This window comes from Mastacembelus armatus, chromosome 7 (assembly GCF_900324485.2).
Source record: "Mastacembelus armatus chromosome 7, fMasArm1.2, whole genome shotgun sequence".
In the NCBI taxonomy this organism is placed as follows: domain Eukaryota; kingdom Metazoa; phylum Chordata; class Actinopteri; order Synbranchiformes; family Mastacembelidae; genus Mastacembelus; species Mastacembelus armatus.
The window spans coordinates 21,985,754-22,011,599 of record NC_046639.1 but is presented as its reverse complement, the minus strand read 5'-3'; the positions used below and the strand labels follow the sequence as shown (position 1 = coordinate 22,011,599).

The window sequence follows — 25,846 nt, the reverse complement described above, 5'->3', positions numbered from 1 at the left end:
TAAACAACCAGTCTTATCATCTGACAATTTGTGTTTCCTGGCCCGTTGAACTTTGTAGAGATGTCACCATGTTCCCAGATCTCGGTACTTGTAAATCTCAAGTTGTGTACCAAATATTTAAAATTTAAAACACAGTTCTAACAGTTCTACCTGGATGACTTAAAAATAAACTAAAAAACATACAGATTTTCAACAGAGGAGAAAATAACCTGGATAGACATTCACACCAAAGACTTGAAATTCAGTCTTGCACCCTGTCTACACAGAAGGGGTTTGAGTCCTAATTTTCAGCTGTCACGGGCATCTCTGATGGAACAGATAAATTTAACAAATCCATCTGTCTACAAAGGGCACGTAATAATTTACAATATACTTGCACCATACACCTAAAAACAATGCCAGGAGTGGATTTTTATGCTTCATGTGTATTTCCCTGCATTTGCGTGCTGAAGTGCAGTAGTTGTGTATTGGACTTCCAAAATGCAGGTGGCCTACAACTCAGAACTGTGCTTAAGCACCTTCCTGTGTAGACACACAGGACACCAGAGCTGCTCCTTCTGCTTTTCTGCTAAAATGGTGCTCAGGCTTTGCAGTCTTTGTAGACAGCATTAAGCCTTGTGAAGTCCAGGTTATCATACCCACAGGGAATATTGAAAAGTAATGCCTTTAAGCCTCTGCATGCTGGGATGTTTTGTGGGTCAGAATGTGTGTGTGTGTGGAGCTAGAAGAAATGTGTTCTAAAGCCATGATTGTTTTATCAGAGGACATAAAATGATCCAAGCTTTCTGTATGCTGCTCCCATGCTTATGGTCAGTTATATGCAGTTTTCCGTGTTTTAAAGAGTATTTGGCTCTCAATTATGCTGTAATCTGGTCTAACCCTAACCTTCAAAGAATTCCCTTGTTACTTTGAGTAACACTAGATGCATTTGATGTGGAGCTGAACACTTCAGCATTTACAACATAATTTACTTTAATACAACACAGCCATTTTTAATGTTAATATCTGTGCCTTTCAAACTGACAAGTCAAAATTTCTTTTTTTTTTTTGTTTTTTTGTTTTTTTTAAAAAAAGGTCTGTACAATTAAATAACAATGCTACATGACATTCTACCAAAAAGAGAAAACATTCATGTTTTACCATCCTGTTTTTATGTATATATATTGTGTGTGTATTATAGGAATCTATCCCAGCCCTTTAGATGATGTGAAATTGTATATCATTAGCTACTATGTAGGCCTAAAAGAAAAATAAACCTCCACTTGTTGAGCCAGTTTCTTACTTGTACTTATTTAGATTATGGTAAAATTGAACACATTTAACATTGTATGTCAGTATGCATTTTAGTTCTTTAACCAATAGACAATAAAATCCAAGAATCCGACCTCACCATTATTTAATCAAAACACCTAAGTACAATATTGATGAATATTTTTAAAATGTCATTTGCAATGTTTGCAATTAAACATTCACATGTAACATAATGTGAAGTTTTTCTCAGCATTTAAAAAGAAAAAGAAAGAAATTCTGGCATCACTATTTACCCATCAATAACACAGCTTCTGTGTACTGTGAGCTGATTAGTTAAGCTAGCATGTTAATACTATCCGCAGTTAATATTCTGGAGCCATCTGTCTTCTTCTACCCCGAACTGTGTGCGTAAAGTCCATGACGTGTATATGCATTAGAGTTTCTCCAGGACTTTTAAGCCATGCTCATGATCAGTTGATGCAGTCACATCATCCATAAACTCAGCAATTGATGAAATATCTGAAATATCTGCTCTTAATTTATGATGATGTGAAGAGGTTTGTTTTAGGACAGGTGATCCTGCTCCACTAAAGGCCAATGGGAAATCTTGGATTTTTATCAACTAGAACAGTAACAGCTGAAAAGCACAATCTCTTTCCAGATAATCTATCTCCATCTTAAATTAGTATAGTGAATTTTGTATATTAAAAAATGATAAACAGACTTAAACATACAGATCCACCCATAACATGCTCTTAATCAGAATGAGGCTAAATATTCAGCTGTAGCAGATAATTGCATTCTATCCATTGGAACTTTGATTAGTGTGAGTATTGTTTCAGCCTGATATGGTGTTTCTAATAGAGAGGTGGGATCTTGCACTTTGAATCATTAATGCATAAAACAGCGCACTTCCAGCCTGTAAGACTTTCAGATGCCAAACCTACTAAGCAGTCTGTAGTAAACTTGAGACAGACTGCTTTTACAGTACAGTTTAAATGGTCTGAGTGAAGTTTCTCTTAGTCCAGAGCTATAGAACAAAGCTGCCTTGAAATATAAGGTGAGTGACTCCTAAACCCCACGGCTCCACTGTCCATGTCATTCAGTCTTCTGTAAAAGTTTGTGTACATGTTCCTATGTGTGTGTGATGTGTTAAACATTTTAATCCTTAGAGCAAAAAGGAGACTTTGGCTGCCAGCACTCTGGAGTGTGAGGGCCCCAAAGAGCACAGGGTTTGTGTGAGAAAGATGATGAGAGAAAAATTCACTGGAGCATAATAGAACAGTGTCAGTAACTTTGCCAGTTTCTTTTCTTTTTCCTGTTTTTGGAGTCTGTCAGTTTTCCTTCTTCATTTGTCCAGACCTTCAAATTTGAAGAAATATAAACTAGCATTCACTTAAAGTGCATGTCTTATTGGCAGTCATTTCCCAAATCATAGAGCCATATTCCAGGTAATACAGTCCTTGAAATTCATTTCTTTACCTTATAAAGTCCTGTATGAGTCCACATATGTAACTTGTGGTGATCATGACTCTGATCATTAAATGATTATTAAAACTGGGATAAATGTCCATAGTTGTGATATAAACGTCTACATTTTGAGTGTCTTATACTGACCAACACAGGTTATGGCTTATTGCAATCCAGCTTCCAGAATATACTATCACCACATTACAGGGGACAACATGCTATGTCTGTGCACAGATCTTTTTACTGTAAGGGACTACTTAACAAAGCAACCAATAGAAACGCAAAGCAAAACTCATACCTGATGAGTGGCAAATGTTACTGAAAACACCAGCCAGCACTTCTTTAGCAGACAGGTAAAAAACTATAATATCACGTAAAAAAGCCTGTCACTGTCACAAATGTCAGTTTATACACAGCCTCACTTCCTCTCTCCAACTCGTCCAACAATGTTTTGGGATGTCTCATACATACCAGTAGAAACATTTTGATAGAAAATGTATTTATCTTTGTCTGTGCTCATCTTTATCATCATCAGCTGCGTTCTTTTGAAAGTGTTATTGATTTGGACAGTTACTGTTCTGCTACTACTCTGTGAAGCTGTGTAACATCACAGCTCTTGAATGGAAATGCAACCTTGTGGCTCAACTCAGAGGACTCGTATATGAACCAACAATGTTATTAAAATTCAAATTACGTACATTTAGAAAATTTGTGTTCCATTGTAATGTATTCACATTATTCACCTCATGTCGATGAAAACTGAAAAGAGCCTACAAGGCTGGAGTGCAATCCTAAACAGGAAGTTGCTGAACAATGTCAGAATAGGAGGAACAGGCATCAGTCATCCTTGACGGTGTCCATATAAATTGATGTTACTGCATTGTAGTTATGTGCTTTACTTAGCTTAGCTTAACAATGGTTGTCATAAAGAGGCAAGGGTCCCTTCTTGTTTTCATTCTCTTTTAAGAGCAGGCTAGCCACGGGATGACATTGGGTACCTAGGTTAATCTGAAGTGCTGAAACAAATACTAAAAAAATCTGTCACTAGAAATTGCCTAATAACATTCTATGTTTTGTTGTGTTGAGATTCTGCCTTGTAACATGTCAGAGTATTTAGGAAATGTTAAGTAATACATCACAAATACTATAACTTAACATTACCTTGAATTAGCACCCCCCTCTTTTTAATGTGAGAACGGGAGAAGAGCTGGTTTGAGGCTAATCAAGTCTCTGAGTTGAAACCAGTAAGCCCCTGGAATGTAGGAATAAAAATCAGACTGTGGGGCTCCCTGAGTCAATTGCAGATTGGCTGTCAGTAGAGTAACTGCTTGGCAGACAGAATTGACTGGCACAGGGCAGTTAATAGTTGTAGAGCAAACTAAAATAAAATTTATTCAATAATTAACAGCTGCTCAGCTTTGTGTCACATTTTCTCTCTATTTTTATTTATATATATATATATATATCTCAAGGGTGGTTGTAAACATTACTGTGGAAACTGTGCCTCCCCTGATTGCTCCAAAATTATATTAAATGTGTAAATCTATATTGGACAATGTATGTTAGGTAAATTAGTTTTGTTTTATTAAATATATAAATATATGAGAATGTTTATAAAAACATTACAAAATCATATGAGTTAAAGCAGTTTTGCCAATTGACAGGCTGATTGTTGATTTAAAGGCAGGAGGGCAGTTTAACAAATGACTGCATGAGATGAAGAAAAATGTTTATAATGAATAAATATCTAATATTGAAAACAAAAAGATATATGGACATACAGTAGATGGGAAGTTAATTTAAAATGACAGTAAGTTTTTTTTTTTTTTTAGGTCATTAATAATCAGAATACAAAAATTTGATAAATAGGAGTGCAAGGTTATGTCATACAATTTTGAACATTTACACACAGGAATATTGTATTGTGTTTTTTCCACAACATGGAAAGTAGCCCTCATACAGAATTTGTAAGCAACAAAAAGAAATGAACTAAAACCATGTTAAGGTTAAGGAAATGTTTGTAGTAAATATGTTCGCCAATACAGCACTGACAAAGGAGTTGCAAGGCATTGGGATGAATGAAGTACTCTGTCTCCACTTCAATGTTTATGAGCGATAAAGTGAAGTCTGAGTTCTAGTATATAGAAGACCTTTTCGGGTTGTAGTTGTGATAGGGATGGAGAGATGGGAGAGGATGAGTGCAAAGATACAAGATAGCAGAAGAGAGGCTGTGTGCCCTCAGTCAATTGAAAAGCTGTCAGAGTCCAGGTGCATACAAGGTACAAGTTAGAGATAAGAGGCACATCTGTCTCTCTAGCTGTTTGCCTCTTCACCTCCCCTGCCCTCTTTTTCCCTTATCATCATCTCTCTTCTTCTTTCCTTCTCCACTGCACGAGTATTAACGATGCTGGTAATGGTAAAGCAGTCTGTTCAGGAATTCTGACCCACTAACATGTCAAATGCATTTCCTGTTTTGGTAGATAAGGATGGACCTGTTTACCTCATGGTCTCTTATTCTTTCTACTGAACTTTGAGGTTCTTCAGGAGTAAGGGAGTTCTCCCACATTTCTTTCTGATTATAACAGTTTTTGAAATATTGCAAAGCAGTACTAACTAATTAAATGTCTCTCACCACTTAGATTGAAGCTCATGGCAAGGTTAGCTCAAGGAGTAGTTTGACATAGTTATGCACTTTCTTGCAGAGCGGTTTGTGTGTGTGATGGACAAAAAATGTTGCAGGTAGCTGCCACTTTGGGGCCATTTCGCCTGCATCTGAGTTTTGTGCCAAATTTTTTTTGTTTCCACTAATGTTAAAACAGGCTTGACATTGAAATATAGAGCTGGGATTGTTGAACTCACAAAGCCACTCAATATGAAAAAGTGGGGCATGAAGTTTTGTCAAAACAAGCCCAAACTTGAAATACATGTACAACATGTACCTTGTGTGTTGAGTCACAAGCAAACTGCTACAGATTTTACTGAAATTTTATTGTAGCCGTCAAGTCAGTCACAATATTGGATTTTCTCTCTTTTTTTCTGTTTGGGTGCTACTTCCTGTGAGATGTTAACAGGATTTTCTAATTACTTACTGAAAGTGTAGAGATACCAATGCATTGATGTTGACAGCATAGAAATAAAATGGCACATTGGACAAACAATGCTTCATATGTATAGCCAAAGCCATTAAGGAAAACACAAGAAACATCAGTCTAAGTCGGAGAGAAGCATGGTTTAAGAGTGATAAAAGCATCTTTCTTATCTCTCATAGCTTGTTGTAGTTGTTAGTTTGTCTTGCCTCTTTTCCATTTTCCAATTTGTCCCCTTTCATTTCTCTCCCTGTCTTTGTCTCTGTAAGCCAGTCTGCGTGGTCCAGAAGTCTGAGGCCTCTGTGTTCCACCCGCCTCCGTCTTCACTGCTGAAGATTAAAAATTATGTGCAGCACTATTAATTAAGCAACTAATCCTACTGTTTATATTTTGTCATATTTACTGTTCACAGATGCGTAGAGGACCCCCCCCCCTTATAAAAGACTGCTCCCACACACTTTTAAATGCCTTGATGGCACACACTTTTACAACAACCCGATGCGTGGCTCCACGGGCTGTCAGGGATGTTGCTTTACCTCATTCCAGCCAAAAAAAAAAAAGACCCCCCCCCCTCCCCTCGTCTCCCACTCTTTCTTTCGGTTTTTATTTATTTATTTTTGTAAGCGGCTCAGTTAATATTGTTGATTTAAAATCTCACCTTCAATTTGGTATAGCATGTGGACGGCGCTTAGCTTTTGCTGTGGCTGAACCAATTTTCTGCTTCAAGCATCTTTAATAAACCACACCACGCTATCAGGAGGCTTTGGCTTCCCTGATGAAGGCCATTTATTTCAAATTAAAGGAGAGTTCCTTATCTTTGGCGTCCTCAAACATAGGGAGAGATAAAATAGTGCATTAACAACATAGAGGGGACATCACCAAAGCACACTGAGAGAAAAGAAGAGTGAGAGAAAGGAGACTGAGATGGAGAGAAGACAGACGAATTAAACAGGCGTGATAAACCATTAGAGGTGGTGTGTATCTGAGTAATCTGATAGGCTGTCATTTTTTTAAATGGTTTTGTGGGAGAACCAATGGATGCTTCAACTTTTCAATTTTTTATCTCACTTCTTTTGTTTATGTTTTTCTCTTTGTCTCTGTCCATTTTCCTCTGTAACCTCTATCGCCTGTGATCAGATAAACTCGGGCTTTGCCTCAGTGATAATGTTGCCGATGATAAAGTGTGTGTGCGCCTGTATGGATACGGATATCGTGTAATTGAAACACTGAGGTCAGCTCTCCTCTGTGAATCAAAGCCAAAAAGAGCCTTTAATTTGGCTTTCAATTAAATCTGCTGTTAAATGCTCCCAACAGAGAAAGTGCACGTGCTGAAGAGTGTGCAGAGGATACTGATGCGTCGGCATGTAGGGAGAGATCTGTGTGGGGGTGTGTACATTTGTGCATGTTCCTTTCTATACCTGCGTGGGTGTACATAACTTGCTTGTCTCTGCTTCAATCAGTCAGAATCCATTACAGTGAGGCACCCAGGCAAGAAGTCTGTCATAGTTAACAATCACAGAGATAGACAGGCAAAGACCAATTATAATACAGCCCACATATCAAATTAGACACAGCTAATTCAATCTCTCAAAGCACACTATTCTGCCGTATTTGATCAGAATATTCCTACCCACTCAATTAAATGTAACTTTTGCACTAATTGCATGATTTTTCAATGAAGCACATACTATACACACTATGGGCTTCATCTTTGTCTTGCCTAATTTAATCAGGCCATTTCAATGTGAATATTTTTTTAATCTTTTTCGACTTCTTTTCTTTGACAAGCATGAACCTGGGTACAACACCAGCAAAACATAACTTATAGTTTTGTATTAATTCACTTTTCCGTAGTGACTGTCAAATTGAATTTTATTGAATTGTCACACTTTGTTTCAAATTTAAATATTAGTCAAAGATAACACAAATAAACACATCATGCAGTTTTTAAATGAAGGTTTTTATTATTAAGGGAAAACAAAATCCAATGCAAGGGTGCTGTACCTATTTAAGATCAGTGAAAGTCCTGAATAAATCAAACCAAATTAACACTGTATAGAAAACTTTTATGAATATATCTCAACATCAGTTGATTTAAAGCAACTGGTCTTATGATTGAACTTCAGATGTGGTCGTTCATCAGTTCTCACATTTCTTTGACATTTTTAAGTGATCTTAGTTTCTTCTCCGGTCTATGTAATTTTTCCTCCAGCCCCAAATCACACTGTCCGTGAGAAAGAGGTGTCTGAATGTTACTATTTTCTGTCACTTCATTCCTGATTCTTACCTTCTGTGTCTGTTTGCTTTTTTTCAGGTCTCGCAATACAGACCCAGTGTGTTCTGACCTGCAGGCTCAGATTTTATCCTGCTACAGGGAGAATAGAGATCAGACCCTAAAGTGCTCAGACCTTGCCAAAGAATACATGCAGTGTGTTAATGCTGCAAAGAAGGTATGTTTTTTTTTTTCTTTTTCAAATTTTAATTCAAGGTGTTAACATATCTGGAGCCAAAGTATTATTAGAAATTTAAATTATGCCAACACTTCTATCTGGAAAAAATAATATTAGGTCATGCCTCAATTATGAGGATTGTTTGCTAAAGCTATATTTATCTGAAATCTGTACCAAGATTTTAGTGCCAATAATATTATCATATTGTATTTCAAGTGTCACAGAAAACAATGATTTGGGGAAGACATAACAGTCCAGTGTGGTGGCAGTGTGCTAGCCTTTGAAGAGATGCGTTGTTGTTTAGAGAGCAGCACCCTGTCTGACGTAAAAGAAAGAAATTCATTTTCTCTCATGCTCTCAAAACGATACTGGGGTAGTTAAAGGTAAACAAAGCTGATTGATTTAGAGGATTTTGAGTGCTGTCAGTTTTTTGTTTTTACACAGAGAAAAGACTTATTAAAAATAGCTTTCAGGTTGAAGGTCTGATGTAAAAGTATGTAATCCAAGTTCTCCAGCACTACCAAACTTGTGACTGAAATATAATCTTTTTTTAAAGGCAAACAAAGTTTGGGTTGCTGTACAAGAAGTCTACATTTGCAGTTCACCATGTCATTGCAGCCCTTTGCCTTTTAGACAAAATAATTTGGTAACACTTCCTTTTACAGTCCCCTAATTACTAAGAATTTACTTGGTAGATAATGCGAAACTTACAGTAAGTGATGGGTAACTAACAAGTAGGTAAATACAGTGTAACTACAGATGAAATACTAAGAAAAACCTCAGTTGTTACCCATCAAGTACCTTTCAGTTGTAACTGGATTATGTTGGTAATAATGCAGATATATTTATACTAAGTAAAACACAACTATTTAGTAGGTAAGTGAGCTGAAACTGGGCTGTAAAAGAAAGTCTCATCTGTTTCCCAGAAACAGATTATAGTACTTACCCATCACATACTGTAAGTTTCGCATTATCTGCCTCTCTAAGTAAATCCTTAGGGGACTGTAAAAGGAAGCGTTACCAATAATTTAAAGTAACTGAAGAAAAGCAGGTTGAAACAGGAAACCAAGCGGTGGGAGGGTGTAAAACTCAATATTTCCCCAGACTATACTTGTATGATATATATGTTCTTTATTAACTTATAATTTCAAGAAAATGTAATCAAAACTGCAAACCAATAACAAATTTGGAAAGTGGTTCACTTGGTTTCAAGTAAACAAGAATGGGTCATCCAGTCAGATGCAGCAGCATTGTCTGCAGTCGGATCATTAGAATTCTTTGTATGTATGAAAGGAGAATGCTTTCACTGTAAACTGTGTTTGATTGTGAATAGGATTATACAGTGTTGCATTCTTTAAAGTTCAAAACCTTTAGTCTTTTCATCTATGAAGTGAGATTCAAATCTGTAGTGTCTGCAGTGCTGGTTAACCTTGTAAATTACACAATACCATGATTTGAAACAAGCCAGACCCAAGTATCAATTACACACTGTAGTTACATTAAGCTTTGTCAATTAGTATGAGTTGATAAATATTAACTGGTGCTGGAAAAACTGATGCACCACAACAGACAAAGGGCAGTAAAAGGCAAATTGAAAATATCACTGAATATATGAATAACTAATACAATTTGTTAAATTATTACAAAAGAATGTAAAAAGAGTTGTAAGAATTACAAGAGTTATAAAGCTTTGTACTTTTCATTTGACCTCCAACTTGCTTGGGGGGAAAAAAAGAAAAATATATTTTTTTCAGTTACTTTATTTTCAGTAACTTGATTAAATAAATTGTTTAATTTTATTTCTTTTTTCTGTTAAGGTCATTATATTGTCTCTTTTGTATTTTTTTTGGTCCTAATCAGTGATATATTCTGTATTTTACCACACTGATTAGCAAAAAATAGGGATATTAAAGAGCTGAAAATTAAGAGCTTTAAAAAAAAAAAAACCTTTTAATGTATTTTTGCAATTTAATTTCATCATCTAATTAGAGGTTAATTATGTATTAAGTATTAATTAAGTATTGAACAACCAGAAGTATTTGTGTATTTATTCATTTATTTGTGTATTTATATTTTGGACTTCATTTTTACAGTAATAGTGCTCCATGAAATGTTGTTATGGTGATTGTTGCTTTATTCAGAAACATAAATTCAGTAGTTTTTCCTTGATCTTTTCATTAGAACTGTTGTTGTGGAGTCCAGCAATCGTGCCTTTTTCCCTTCAACGCTGTTTTATCCACAATCCAGGCTACCTATGAATGCACTGAGTAGAATCTAGTCTTTGTACTTTACTTTTCAGCTATCTGCTACTGTTTTATTGTTAAAAAGCAAAGAAGCATTCCTTATGTGCATCACTGCAGCAGCTTTACGTCACAAATTTGAAAAAAGTTGGAGAGAAAATTGTGGGGAGGAAAAGGGGAAGTTGGAGGACAGAACACTGGAAGGTTGCACTTCCAAGGTTTGCACAGTAGAGGGATTTGAAGGTGTAGCTGCTCATCATGCACCCATATAACGTATTACTGTGCCTCATGCTGCTCTCTGCTCACATCTCTTCTGTGTTGCTCAGGGGCACTGAAGCTTCCCCTGGCATACAGTAATACAGCATGTGATAATCAGCTCACTGAAACTGGATTCCATTGCTCTTGTACTAATATAAAGTGTGCACAGCTGCCTGTACGTGGTTGCACTGTCAATAGCATCTGAATGTTTTTGTCACTTATATATACACACACACTTGAATCCATGTTTGTGTTTTTTGTAATTTTACACTTACTAGAACCCAGTGTCCTTACAAGACTTGGCATAGTGCATTAGTGTATTTATGTGCTGTATATGTGTGAAAGTTTCTTTTTCATATTAGCTGGTATGAGATAATGAGGAGTGAAGTGAAGACTCTTTGAAGACTGTCTTTAAGAGCTTGGTAGAACATACAGTGTGCGTGCACGTGTGCGCGTGTGGGGCTTGAATAGCTGGCTGCATTACATCTGCTTTAACCTACTCATCAAGGTCTTTTCTTTTGATTAGCCCCCAAGGCACTTTCACCCCATCAATTTGAAACTTTATGAAGTTCTCCTAGTATTTCGTCTCTTTTAAAGCTGTCACTGTTAATTGGTTTATCAATGGTAACTTTTTTTCTGTAGTGTAGAAGCTGTATACTGAGGGCTATGAACTTCCTAAAAGTACTAGATGGTCTAAAATGCTGTGAAACACCTCTTAGCTAAGTCTGTTCAAGCTCTAACCAAGCCAAGTCCATCATTTTCATCTGACTATGGTTAAAGACATATTAACAGACTTTTCACACACAGTGAATATAATAATCTGCAGACTAGAACTATCTCTGTGTTTTCTGTGTCCACAGCGGAATGTTCTTAAGCATATGGCAATATCTAACTCTTAAATATGAGTAATGATAATATTCATACTGTAATAGGGCATAATTATCAACAGTTGTAATTTTCAAATGGTAGCATTAGTAAACTACCAAGTCACAACAAAATAATGGGAAAGATATCTAACGGTCCCACAGCCGCAGGGACATTGTTCCACTCTAGCTGCTAAAGCAAACAGATGAAAATTTTTCATTCCTGAATTGTTTTTTTTTTTTTTTTTTTTGTTACTTTTTCAGGCATGTTTTGCTTTTATTGATCAGTGGGTCACAGGGGAAGCAGAGATAGCCAAGACATGCAACAAATGTAGTGGGACTCCAACACACAATATGCATAGCCCAGAGATTTTTAGTGAGTGAAAAAGGATTTAATCAGAACTGAATTTGATACAGTTCTTGTTTTGGTTTTCCAGTCTCACAGAAGCAACTAAGATGTGTCCCAGCAGGTGAGTGGACAGGCCTGCATGCCACAGACACCATCCAGCTAGGTGACACTATCATCTTTGTGTGTGTGTGTGCATGTGTGTGTACATGTGTGTGTTTGATGGCTAATGAGAGGGGGATCCCAAAGAGCCTGCAGTCACAGAGCTGAAAATCTCCAGTCATTATTCTGTGGTAGCCTGATGGGCACTGCTACATGGACCACATATTCACTGCCCAGACTCTCAGTGGGATTCTCTAGTCATTTATCTGCACTCGTAGATACGAATACATAAACATCACATACACAACACACATGCACACACAGTCTGTGCAGCCTGGTGTAATTCTCAAGGCATTTAGTGCCAATCTGATAGAGAGCCTGGCTCTGATACTGATCAATGTCTCTTCTCACAGTGGAAAGAGGAAAATAGAGGAGAAAGGCAGTCTGAACAGTAAGAGACAGTGTACGTGGTACAAAATTGAACTGGCAAGATGGAGATTTAAAAAATCTGAGCATAGACCTACAGAACAGTCACTGTCTACGGAGTGAAAATACCTGAAAAAGGAGAGGGGAAAAAAGTCCATGTGAAGGTTATACATGGAGTAAAAACAGAAAAAGAGATTTAGAGAAACACCATGGCTGCTCACAGATCTGTGTGGAACTACAGCAAGGTTGGGATCTGGCCAGCTGTAAGTTGAGACCTCGGAAACTTTAAATGCTGTTATTTTCCCCATCAGCAAGGGTAACTACTGTAGCTCACACTTGTATATCCGGAGCCCTGCTGAGAAGTACAGACATAGCCTGCTCTGGGTCTAATACCCAGGGAGTTACTCCTAAAGTTAAAAGCTGCCTGTCAGACTGAAGAGAGGGAGAGGAAAAACAGGACAACAGCACCAAACAGAGAGCAAGGCAGTAGAAGTAGAGTGTGGAGTAAAACCTAAAGCAAAAAGAATTTTGAGAGTTCAGAGGGGTGGTAATGTGATTGAGAAAGAGATTCAGAAACATCTTCTGACTAGTGTATATTTCTCTGTCTTGATACATCTAAACAGTGAATCCCCCCTCCTCTTTTTTCACTTTTGCTCATGCTCATGCTATGTCGTTTTCAAGTCTATTTTAAAATGTTAATATGTTGGTTTACAGAGTTATTAATCATTATATTGGCCATAAAGACGCTTCATTGTAAGACAATCTGATGTCCAAATCCAACAATATCTTAAAATCCCCCAACAATGTGTAAGCAGAGAAGTATGATTGAATTGAACAGAAGAGCGAAGCAGGACAACAGGTCTTATTTTTGAGTGCTGCTTCTGTGCTCTCAGCTCTGGTGCTGAGTAGGAGCAAAGTCAACTAATCTACATTTAAACCACAAATATCACCAGTCAGTGTGTTTGGCAGACAGAGCTTACAGGTGCACCAGGTTTTTATTACTGAACTATGACAGAGACACTGTCTTTTTATTTACAGTATTTAGCTATGTGGAAATCTAATGTTTTTAACTTATAGATAGTAATCAGAGATACTAAAATGTAAGGCACAAGGTACGACATGGGAACTCTTGATGATGAGTGAAAAATACATCGATAAGTAGAAGAAACAAAATCCACAAGTACATGACAAAATACAGTACAGAAGTTGAGTGAAACAGTCCATCTCCAAAATATGTACTAGTGACTCAGGGGATGACTTGTAGAACAGTAGGTATTAGGTATTAAATTACAGAACTCTTGTCTGAACTTTGTATTATACATAAAAGACATCTTAAAAGTTGTCGGCTCAACATCAGCCTTGACCAACAGCAATATAAGAAGGTTAGTTTTTAGCAACCAAGACAGTGCAGAGAAAAACATATCTGCTAGTACAGTAGCCTGAATAATTTAACATCTGGTTAGCAGTCCTAGATATACTGTAATGAATGTCAAGAGAAAAAGAGACTGAAATGCAGCTTGTGTATGATGTGTCTTATGCATTATTACCAAAATAGATTTTCATTTTGTAATCTTGACTGTGTTCTCCCAGGTGTCATGGCGATTTACAGTGAGACTCACTGATGCGTTGTCAGAGTTGTCAGCTATCATACTAACGTTCTCTGAAATGGTGTGGACTGTTAAGATTGACTGTCCTTCTCCCATAGGAAGGACATTCATTTCCAACTTAAATTTAAATTTAAATTAGCCTTTCTTAATAATTTAGGGTGTTGGACCATTGAGTCATTGATAGTCATAACATCCAGGGCCACAGGTAGATGAAATAGCAGGTAAAAGGTTTGACTGACTGACAAATCATCACTGCTTTTCATCTGAGCTTACTCTGCAGTTTTATTAAGTGCTGTGTTTAGGGAGCTTTTCTCAGTACGACGGAATTTACAAATGAGTCCCTCACATTTAAAATCTACCTAAAATTCTTTTTTTAAGGTGTTCCACTAAATACGATTCTTCTACTCAGCAGTTATGAACCATAACATGTACAGTCAACCAAAATCTAATGCAGTGAATTAACTTTGTCGCTTGCAATGTTCTTTTTTTATTTTTTTTTTTTGACATTGGATCAGAGAGGTGTGGATTCAACTTTAAGATTATTTTTCAGAGCAGAGCTGCTGCTGTTGATGATGTAGTGCATTGCATTATATTGAGAGGTGTTGAACATTGTTGTGATTTGAAATGGCCCAGCTTCATTGTGTAGGAGCCTGTGTTTTTTTTTCTGAAGCGTGCCTAGTGTACAAGTATGATTCCCTGTGGATGGCACACCAGAAGATAAGGGGGAAAGAGAAAATAGTTTCATCATCTTTTGATAAGTCCATTCTCAAAGAAAAAGCCTTTTGACAATACTGATATACTGATAATAAATCTGTATCTGTTGCTGTGCGGAACGCAGACTGACTTTCGTAAAACCAGTGAATCACAGCGGTATAAAACCTAATATTGATTTCTTTTTTCTTGTACCTTCAGTTTTATTCTTGATTGAGCAGGAGTCATGCTGGTACAAAGATCACAGCAGCTCAGCTACTCTGCTGACAGATAATATAGAAAAACAAAGTGAAAAAAAATCCAAAGAGAAAACTGAGGACAAAGAATTTTATTGAAGAACATAAGACATATGCTGCATATATACACAGATGTAGAAACTGTCAAAGGTAAAGGTAGTAAATGTGAAAGACTGATGAGATATAAATGGGAAGGTCTTGAGAAACATTTGATAATGGAAAGGACCAAGTGCAAATACTTCACAGGAGCACTAAAACATGGCAAGATGGCACAGTGAAAGAAGAAATGATTAGGTCAAAGAGAACCAGGATTAAATGAATCAAATATTGGTGCAGACTTTTACTCTAGGTCATATGAAAGAGGAAAAATGAGTAAGAGGGGAAAAAAGGCAGCGATTGCAAGAGGTATTACAAGAAAAGAAATCGGGATCATGAATGTATAGAGGAAAGGAGGGTAGTCAAGGGAAGAGAAAAGTAATCAAGTAAACATGACTCCTGAGCAACAGAAGAAAAGAACAGGAGGAGGAGGTATAAAGTTGATGAACAGGTGGAGGCAGGCGAGGGATTAGGGGAGATGGGGGAAGGAGCACATCGAAAGATGGAGAAGACAGATGAGGGCGAGGAGGGAAACAGAGGGCTGAAGGAGGCATCAGGCAAGGTGGGAGAAGATGTTCAGAGGAAAAGGCAAGTATCATGGGGGAGAGGTGAAAAGCAAGAATGGAAATGTGAGTGGATACTATTAGGGGGGATTGTTATGGAGGAAGGGTTAGAGATGGACAGAGGATGAAAAGATGTAGAGCAGGATGTAGAAGAGATGATGTGCCACAGAGCAGTCAACACTAATGAAGAAGAATGAGGGGCCTCAGCTGCTCGCTGGACCTGCTGCTGACCACATGCACAGAGCAGGTTTCATACACACTTCCTCTTAAGAATGCACTCCTCAAGTTATAACACAAAATCTATGAAGCAAACAAGTAGTTGAACTCCACATTCACCTCACTGCTATGCATGAATAAATATTAGAAAATGTCTGTACCTTTCTTTAAACTAGTTATTGACCAGTTATTTCTCAATTTTTATGTCTGTTCTGAGGGAAAGATTGAAAACTAACATGGGAGTTTCACACTGAGCATCTCATTAACTGTAGGTCGATTTAATTGGGGCTAAAGTCTTAGTGTTTTTCATACCCTCCTTCAAAATATACTTCTTCTTTTGTGTACTTACGCTACAAAGTTGATGCACCGTGAAGCACACAACAGTTTTTGTCCTTTAACATTAACTTTATGACTCTGCTTTAACCACTTTGACTTCCTGCCTGCTAGTTTTCCACATTTTGCAAAGGTGTTGATTTGAAAAGGTAACATTCATTTGGAGCACATTTTTTTGTCAGATTCTTGTTTTTCTCCTAGTTGAAGGTCTGTTTGTGCCTCATTAGCTGTGACTGCCTACAGACAAGAGGGAGAAAAAAAAGCCTTAAGAAATCCTTGAACTGTTTTTTTTCCAACCCCAGCTTGTAGTTGTGAACAAAAGTTGATGAAAACTCACCAGAACACAGTGGTATGGCATGTAGTGCAGTACTGAAGACCTGTTAACCAAAAGTTTTTTCTGTTTTTATGCTAATCCCAAAGATAAAGCTTTTCAAAGAAGGCATTTGTTTTTCATTGACTCTTTTCTTTTTGTTTATACATACAGTGTGTAGTTACCTATGCCTACAAATAATAATCATCATCATAATCATAAAAACAAATTGTCTGTTTCAATAGACTGCAGCTGTAGGTGTAGTTGTTAATTACAAATTGTGAGCATTTTAACCTTGAAAAATCAAATTTGAACATGAGTACTCACATGTCATTTATTCATATTTGAGGTCTCAATTGTCATCCTGCTGCCAGTATTTGTGTTCTCTATCTGTTAGGGTCAAATGCAATTTGAACTGGGTTGACTTATCCCAGGGTTATTTTGGGTCATATCTGGCTGTGCTCAGGTCCCCATCTTGTAGGATCTGCATCTTTTTTTCCTTTTTGAAATTAAACTTATGCATGTTGGCTCATACTTGCTACAGGTCCATTTTAGTCCCAGACTGTGGACCTGTGAAGACCTCCTCTTGAGATTCATTTGACTGCATGTAAGCTAATTCCTAAGTATTCCAGCAATTTTCCTTTATCCTTTTGTTTATTTTTTTTCTGAGGGTTTGAATCCAAACTGCTTCCACATGTTGATTTGGTGCCATGATTATCTGTTTAGTTTCTTCTACTGAGTGTTATCAAAGTGTAACACTTACACTCACAGTAGCTGGTTTACTAATAGTTCAGCAGAGCAATCATTAAATCAGTGACTGTGCATTTTGCTCTTATACACATCCATCCATCCTTCCACTATCTATACCTGCTTATTCCTATTTAGGGATCTGCTGGAGCCTATCCCAGCTCTCTTTGGGTGAAAGGCAGGGGTACACTCTGGACAGGTCACCAGTCCATCACAGGCTCTTGTACACAATGACTTAAATAAAAAGTCATTTACAAATTGAATATATTGTTTAAGTGGGTGCATTGATGTTCATCACACACTTAACTGACCAATATTATTGCATTGAACCATGATGGATTCAGTTTTTGAGCAAAGGAGGCCTGCACAGATGATGTCATAATTTATTTCAAGCATGGTGGATTTTAACACAAGGATTTATTTTTATTTGATTGGGGTATTGTCTGATATGTTTGGCAAATTCACTGGATGTCAGAGTTGCTTTATGCTTAATTTCTGAAACTACATTTTACAACTACGGTATGTCTGTTCATGATTGCATTTTGCATGGATGGACCTTGAGTGTGTTTTTGTATATTTGTGTGAATAGTTGGAAACTGGAACCATGAAAAACACATCTGTTATCAGCAATAGTGGGTTGCAGTTTAGAGCAATGATTAATGTTAATGTAAACACATCAGCCCTTCACACTTCTGCCTTTTGCCTTTTCCTACTTTGTTTATTTCTTTCAAATAATATTGATTTCTGAAGCAGTTATTGTCTGGACCATTGTTTAAGCATTGCTCTCGGCTCTTAATGAAGGGGACAGAGAATAGAAATCCATATGTCAAGCACTTCACTGTTCCTGTGAATGGTCACCTGTGCATACGTTTATTCATACATGTCCAAGTACACTCACATCACTGCCCAGTGTTTGTAGAAAACTTTTTGTCACTTGGTTTATCTGAATATTTGTCAGCTTGTTTTGCTTTAGTTTCTTCTTTTTATCTATTTTTAATGACTCGTTCATCTGTCAATTTTATTTTTCTGCCTCTGCTTCCTTCAAACCAACACCTTTCATCTAGTTTCTGCATGTCTGCAACTTTTTTTTCTGTCTAGCCCTTTCTCTTTGTCTCTTGTTTAATTCCATCTTGCCTCCTCTGTTTTGCTGTTTCTAAACCTTTTTTTCTTTTTCTGTCGTTTCCTTCATTTTGCTCTGCCTGCTGCACAGTTGACTTATTGATTTCATTTTCATACAGTTGGCAGTTGTTCCCTCCGTCATAAACCATCAGCAATGCCTCCTTTCAAGCCGACATTGATCATTGTACAGCCGATCACAACCAATCACCACTGAGCGTCATTTTCTGCTCTTGCTTTTTCTCTTCCACTTCTTTCTTTGTGTTGTATTGTACTTAATAGCTAGATTTAAAATACAAACCTTAGAGCACACGTTTGTGAAATAATAGCCTTGTACATTTAGGTATTTAGGTAGTGAATTAAGCTTCTCTTTGTAATTTCTTATTCTCCTCTGACTCTAGAAAATAGCTTGGGCAAATAAAAAGCCTTGGGCTTTCAAAGAAAACTGCATCACAAAACTTCAATAAGAAATCAGACTATCACTCTCTCCTCTCTTGTTGACAAGAAATGAAACATTTTCCTACATTCATGTGCCAGTGTTTGAGTTGATTATACAATGTTCATAGCAAGTGTAAACTTTGACAGATATACTGTATGATTTAACTTATAATTGGTTGCAGTTAAAAACTCAAATCTCTCAAATTAGGATTAAAATTTTGATTGAGGTTTTGATTGATTTCTTTTTTTTGTTTTTTTTTGGTTCAGATTCCTCTGTCAATGTTTTGTTACACACACACATTTGTCTAATTTTTTCTTTCTTTCTTTTTATTCAGTGGGATGCAGCATTTGCTGTGTCTCTATCTGCAGCTTCTTCTTTTCCTGTTCTTCCCCTCTCAACCCATCTCTTCTTTATTCCCATTTCCAAGTCTTTTTTTTTTTTTTTTTATCATTACTTTTGCACTGTGGTGTTCAATCGAACAGCACATCAAGCCAAATCTAGAGCCTCTGGTTCCTCTTTCATGTGCCACATGGCCCTGGTGACCCTCAGACACCTCAAGTCTTTCAAATGAGGAAAGAGTCGGGGGTGTGGAGACATGGTGTGACAGGGTAGAGTGGAAGGTACTCACAACAGCCTCCTGAGGGAGGCATTTTCACCAGCTTTTGTACCCCTCACTCGCTGTACCCTGACCTTTCTGAGCCCCACCATGCCTGTCGGCTCGCGCCATCAGACCCCCTGCTCTCCTTCTTTCTCCATTCTCTGATGGGGGGTCCAGATAATAATTCAACACAACCCTGTATTGTGTTCAATTGAAAGCCACCTTGACTGCATAAGCAATTGACACACCTACTTGTTTTTTTCTGCTAACATTTTATACCAATATAGCCACAGTATGTCTATGAAAAATAATGTCATTTTATCGCCCCCTTTTTTGTACACTTAGAAAGAGGCTTTGTGGAACAAAAGCCACCAGCTGGGATAAGAAAGGACAACAGCAGGGTTTTTACGTTTTTACTGGCTTTTCTCGCCTCGAAGCGGCCGCAACATTATCGGAACAGTCCACTTTGTACCAGCCTCTCTTTTGTGTCACATTGTCACTCAGTCCATCCATCTTTCCACCTCCTCCTCATCTTTATGAGTTGAAGCCTGCTTCTCTTTTGTGATTGCTCTCCAATTCACAAACTCTACTCCCAGAGATCGATTTTTTTTTTTTTTTCTCTGTCCTTTTTGTAAATAAATAAATACCATTGTGTTATTGTTTGCTTCAGAGCTATGTTGACAAGTTCACTTTAATGTGAAACTTTTGAAAATTGCTTTCTACATTCTGTAGGTGTACTGCAGTGATTTATAACTTCTTTGACTAGCAAATGTGGCAGCTAATTTGTGTTGTACTAATCAATGACACCTTTCAGTTGTGGAGTGTTGTTTTTTTTTTTTGTTTTTTTTTTTGTTTAGTGAAATCATATTTTCGTTGCTGTTGCCAATTGATGTAAACGTCTGCCCTACAGTTAGTCTAGGGATAGTGCAGATACAGCACTATCCCTAGACTATCTGCTTCCACTAACTTCCCTTACTGCTCTTTGCTTATAAACTAAGGTTGTACACTCTACTCCACACCCGACTCTTCATCATCTTCATCCTTCCATCCTTCTGCACTGGACTAATCCATTGCTTTATGAGCACAGTACCCGTCTAGATGTATCAGGCTGTAACACAGTGATGCTTTGAGCTAAATATGGTTGTCAGCATGCTAATGTGCTAGTGCCAAATCTTAAGCAACTAAAGGCAAAGTCTCTGAATCGATTCTTCAGGGCTTGTATGATCTTTAAGTTTTTTTTGGGGGTGTTTTTTCTGTTTTTTTTTTTTTTTTTTTTTTTTTTAATTATTATTTTCATGTATGAGCCAAATCAGTTGGATACTTTGTTCTGCTTTAGTATTAAGTCCAGTATTATGTTAATGTTGACCTATTTATATCTGAGGGAGGGGGAAAGTCTAGTAGACTAATGCTAATGCTTTCCAGCAGAGAGTGTTTTTATTAATTGTATAAATGTTTAAACATTACTGCCCCTCCAGTCAATCTGTGAAGGCTAACACTTCTGTGTCATGCCACCCACAGTAGTGCACATAAAACAATAACATATACATAGAACATCCTAAAACCTGCCATTTTGCCACAAACAGTCATGGAGGGAAAAGCTGATGTCTCTGAAATGTTTAATCTCACGGTTAAAATAAATGATCAATTTTTCAAAATTGCAAAGTGACTTTTTAACTGTTTAGTTAGCTTGTAGAGCACAAATTGATTCATTAACTCAGCATGGGTTTGGTGGTTGATTAGTAGTTATAGTTTTTAAAACGAACTAATCCTTAAGTTGTTTATCTCTAGGTTGTTTGAAATGAACTTTGTCAGTGGAAACAATCTTTGCAGTGCGTGTTCTCCCCCACATCCCCCACCATCTTCATCCCTCCATCCTTCAGCATTGGATTGGTCAAGCTTATCAACCACAGAGCCTTAGCCTATCACCTGGGAGCTCCAATTGCCTGCCAGTCATCAGATAAAATGGATTTCCAATTGAGTCAAGGCACCCAGGCTGGATCAGGCAAAATGGAGAACAGGCAGACTTCTGCTGCTCTTCTGCCTCTCCAGACTATCTGTTTGTTATTTGTTTTTCTCTTTCTATCTCCTGCTGTGTTGGGCCCCGTCTTCTCTCTCCACTCCCTTTGCTCTTCCTCCCTGATCTGCTGACCAGTGTCATATGAAATGAAAATAGACTTGTTGTAAAAGCCCTGAAACCAATATACAATGTGGGAGGCAGCATGATGTAAATCCAGTTTGTCAGTGCTTTAACTCAGGATAGGTCTTCAATTAGAGCAACATGTTTAACGTCCATTAATCTGTGTGTGAGTTGATAGGTGTTACCAGCTTTTATTTTCTTTTTTTTTTAATACAGCATAGTATACAGTTTAATTTTCAGTCAAAGTACAAATTACTTTGAGCAAAATTTACGAAGATTAGCTCTTTATTAGGACTCAAATGGCTTCAAGTGACAGTCAAGTTTGGAAAGTGAAAAGACTGTGAATGTTGTTGGTTTGTTATTTTCAGAGATTTCTTAGGAAAAATACAAACCTCAGCCTCACCTTTACATTTACCTTTCTCGTGCACATGTAGCAATGGGAGGGCAACATGTTCGAGTGGGACATTTCTGTGACCACAAGATCATTAGTAGGTAGTTATCATTTGTTTATTGTGAAAATTTCATCAAAGATGCAAGAGGCTCACAGACAACAATAAGTCCATAGCTACATATCAGAGATAGTTTTTGACCTGACAGGCTGTGATTGTAGAGGTTAAATGTCACCATCTCCTGTGCTTTTATTGTTTCTGTTTGTGTTTGCATGCAGGCACATGTTCACCCTTTCCCGCTTCCGCTGAACACTCAAGAATGGTCTCAATCTTGAACATACATATTTTTTGAAAGCATCTGTTGCTTCATTCATCTTTTAAGTGAACTTGTGTTTATAGGCAATAAGTATAAAGTCAGACTGATTTAAATATTTTAATGAAGGTAAAGGAAAAAAGTAAATATACTCTAAGTTTGCATTAAGTCCTTGTTCTGTATATTATATAGACACCTTCCATGTTACTTCTGCACAGGGAAGTGAGGAATAAAGGAGAAAGGAAAGAAAGAGGGGGATAGAGGGAAGAGGATAGAGGAGTAGTTGAAAGGGGAAAAGAACATATGATGGAGTGGAGCAGATAGGAGAAGGGAACAGCAGAATGGGAGGTGAGGAGAGGAGAGCCATATTGATCACCCTGCTCTGTGAGTCTCGCTGTGGTTTTAATGGTTTGAGTTTCACAGCTGGAATGAACTCGACACTGCTTAGAACAAATACTCTTTACACACACACACACGAAATTAAATGTTTCTTTTAATCCAAGAAAGCCTAAAATAACTTCAACATGTGCCTGTTGCATAAATCTTTATTTGCATTAGACACAAGTGCATAAGACCTTTTCAGGGTTTTTTTTTTAGGTTGATTCCTACTCATTTTCATCAAATATAGTAGATTAAATCAAGATTCATTTTTGTAGCAACAGTAGCAACTCAGCATGCTGATGTTAACAGCTAATGCTTATCTTGTCACCATTTATGTTTGTATTGGCATGCTAAGATCTTCTAATTATCAATAAATAAAAGAGAGACCTAAGGACAACGTGAACACAGAGACAGAGGAGTTTGGAACTCCTGGAGGACAAAGATCTAGATCCAAAACATCTGGAATAAGTTAGAGGGAGATGGACCTGCACAAAGAGCCTGAGTGAAAAGAGAGGACTGAGAGGAGAAATTAGAGGAGCATGTGTGCATGGGGGAGGGTTAGAGAGATGTAGTGGTGGTTTATTTCATTCTGCAGGAAAACATGAACTGTACTGCATTTATGAGGTTTAATAAATGCAGTGACAAAGAGACCAGCACTCTGGAGGAAGAATAGTAAAATGTACAAAGCTTGAACTAATCAAAGAAAGTTGAGGTTAATGTCACTCTCTTTAGGTTGAATGCAATAGGACTCAAACTAAATGGGAAATGAAAACAAGATGGTGATATTGTGGTTTGATATTTGCCTATTGGTCATCTAATATTATTTACGGTGGAACCAATCTTGAAAGTGACTGAATTTTACTGATGTGTAGGAAAGGAGTGGACCCAAAACTATATTCTCCTCATTCTACCACATGCTGCTTTTGTATAGACAAAGTCATTTTACTACCTTGTGGAGGGAAATGACATTGGTCAATTCAATAATCTTGAGTGTACCCGCTGTAAAAGACATTTGGCAATTAAAACTTTGTTGTACCGCTTTTTCTTTTCTTTGTAACCCGATATGAATTTTCAAAACAGTTAAGCCTCAAGTGCACTGAAGGAAGTTATTTAGTAGTTCAGACTGAAAAGAGCAACAGAATTTTAACAGCTTCCAAACAGAAGGCATCAACAAAGAGAGACAACAGACACAAGATGAGAGTAAACAAGTGGGAAAGTATCATATTGTTGTTCATCTCCCATATTTGTAGATTGTTGCAATATGAAAAAATACCAGGAGCAGCAACATAGAGCTGAGTAACAATATTCATTAGGTGCACTTCTCTCCATTCTTAAGATAATCCCTACTATTACCAGGTTTGAACTTTGAGTTGTGGTCATTTAAAGGTGGAAAGGTCTGTGCAAAACACAGAGAGCCCTTGCACCTAAGAGCATCTCAAAGGTCAGAGTGTGTAAAAGGAGTGCAAATGGACTAATCATTCAATTTTCTTTCTCTTTTTCTCTTAGAACCTGCTGGTAAACCATGGCTGAAGAATGGGAGGAAAAGGGTAAAACAGTTACTTGACAAAGGCGTTTATTTTGGCACTAAGAGCGGCACTTGTCGCGTTCCTGTTTCAAATTATGAAAGAGTTGCAGTTAGCATGCCTTGTTTTTAAAACTTTCTTGTAATGCTATTTATCAACGGTATCACCGTTAACTTTGTGCTATTATTCTGCAAATCCTTACTGAAAAAAAAGAAGTGTATGCATTAGATTCATATTCTGAGTCACTACACTTTCATTATAGTTATTTAAAAGATTGGCAGAAAGTATTTCTAAGATTTGAGCTGTAAAGATGCATTCAGGGTCACTCCTCCATCAGCTGAATGTAAAATTTTGTTTACATCCAAACTTTTGTATGGATGAAAATGAAAAGCATTTAAGCTTTGAGCTGAATCAGATGTTTATAGGCCGTCCTTTTTTTTTTTTTTTGCTCTCTAAGTAAAAGAAGAACCTTTTGAGTTTTATGGTTTTGTATTTTTTAACAACACAAGAATAAGCTCAGGTAATCCTGGCCATGACTTTAATTCATCAGACCTGTTATTATGATTTTATTAAACTATTCATATCTTTGCATTGGTCATGTCTTTAGTTTTTCTGACTACTCAACTAGTTTATATGCAAATTTAACATATCTATTCTGCTGAACACCTAAATTAACTGTCTGTTGGGACATTGCTGTTTTGCTGAAAGAAAATTCCCATCATCACTAGAGGTGGACAAACTCAATGTTTTGTTGTAGAAAAGAAAACAATCAAAAAATTTGAAACCAAGTGTTACATTTAGCAGGGCATTTTCAACCACCAGTGACCTTTAAAATCAATGAATATATGTGTGTGTGTATATGTCTATATATATATGAAATTAATATTCAAATATAAGCTTTTGAACAATTCCTGGAAACAGTTTTGAATCCCCACCTCAGCTTTTCAGCCTTTGGGAAATAAAATGGCAATTAGAAGGACAAAGTAAAAGACTGTCCTCAGGCCTGAGGTGGAATTTGTTGAATTGAAATTCTAATTAGATTGAAGGAAGAAATTTATTCTTTCAACATATTTCAATTCACTAATAAAAAAATTGATGGGAAAGGACAAATTTTGAGGAAGGTTGTGTGGACTGCGTCGACTGTTTCATGGCAGCAGTGTGACTATTCTTGCTGGAGATATCTGTTTTCAGCAACACAGGTGAACCCAGGTGTGCAATAATGTGTTTGATTGACTTAATGTAGCACGTCTGACTCAAGTGGCTGTGCTCTGGGTAATTCTTCCTGAGGTGTAGTCTTAAATTCTGTAGTGAGGCTTTGGTAATTGGAGTGGAGCACGAGCTGGCATGCTCTGCTGCTATGCACCTCACTGTTGAGTAGTTGCACACAATACACACATTTGGGCACTAGCGGCCAATCTTAATAAAAGAAATGACATGGGGGTGGGGAAGGTGGGGTGGAGGATGTGGTCATGCAGATGTTGCTACGGTAACAGCGGTGAGTGAGGACTAGGAGCTAGAAGGCAGCAGGTTAGAAAAGAGAAGTGAGGAAGATGACGTTCGATGCATTTAAATGCATCCTCACTGTCTCCCAGTTGATCCTGTGTCATACCCAATTACCACTGCAGCGAGGGGAAAGAGG

General features: G+C 37.3%; 1 protein-coding gene across 4 annotated transcripts in view; it reads left to right on the top strand.

Moving 5' to 3' along the window:
- The window catches only part of chchd6a (coiled-coil-helix-coiled-coil-helix domain containing 6a), a 52,242-nt gene extending 27,446 nt beyond the window's left edge, over positions 1 to 24,796 (top strand). For 2 of the 4 annotated variants that reach the window (XM_026333489.1, XM_026333487.1), the window contains 2 exons: positions 8,122 to 8,257; positions 24,191 to 24,796. In XM_026333489.1, the coding sequence (XP_026189274.1) occupies positions 8,122 to 8,257; positions 24,191 to 24,214 (160 nt within the window). In that variant the 3' untranslated portion in view covers positions 24,215 to 24,796. Of the gene's footprint in view, positions 1 to 8,121; positions 8,258 to 12,055; positions 12,131 to 24,190 lie in introns of all 4 variants that reach the window. The other 2 variants (XR_003297320.1, XM_026333488.1) reach the window with 2 other exon arrangements.
- Positions 24,797 to 25,846: the final 1,050 nt, after the last annotated feature.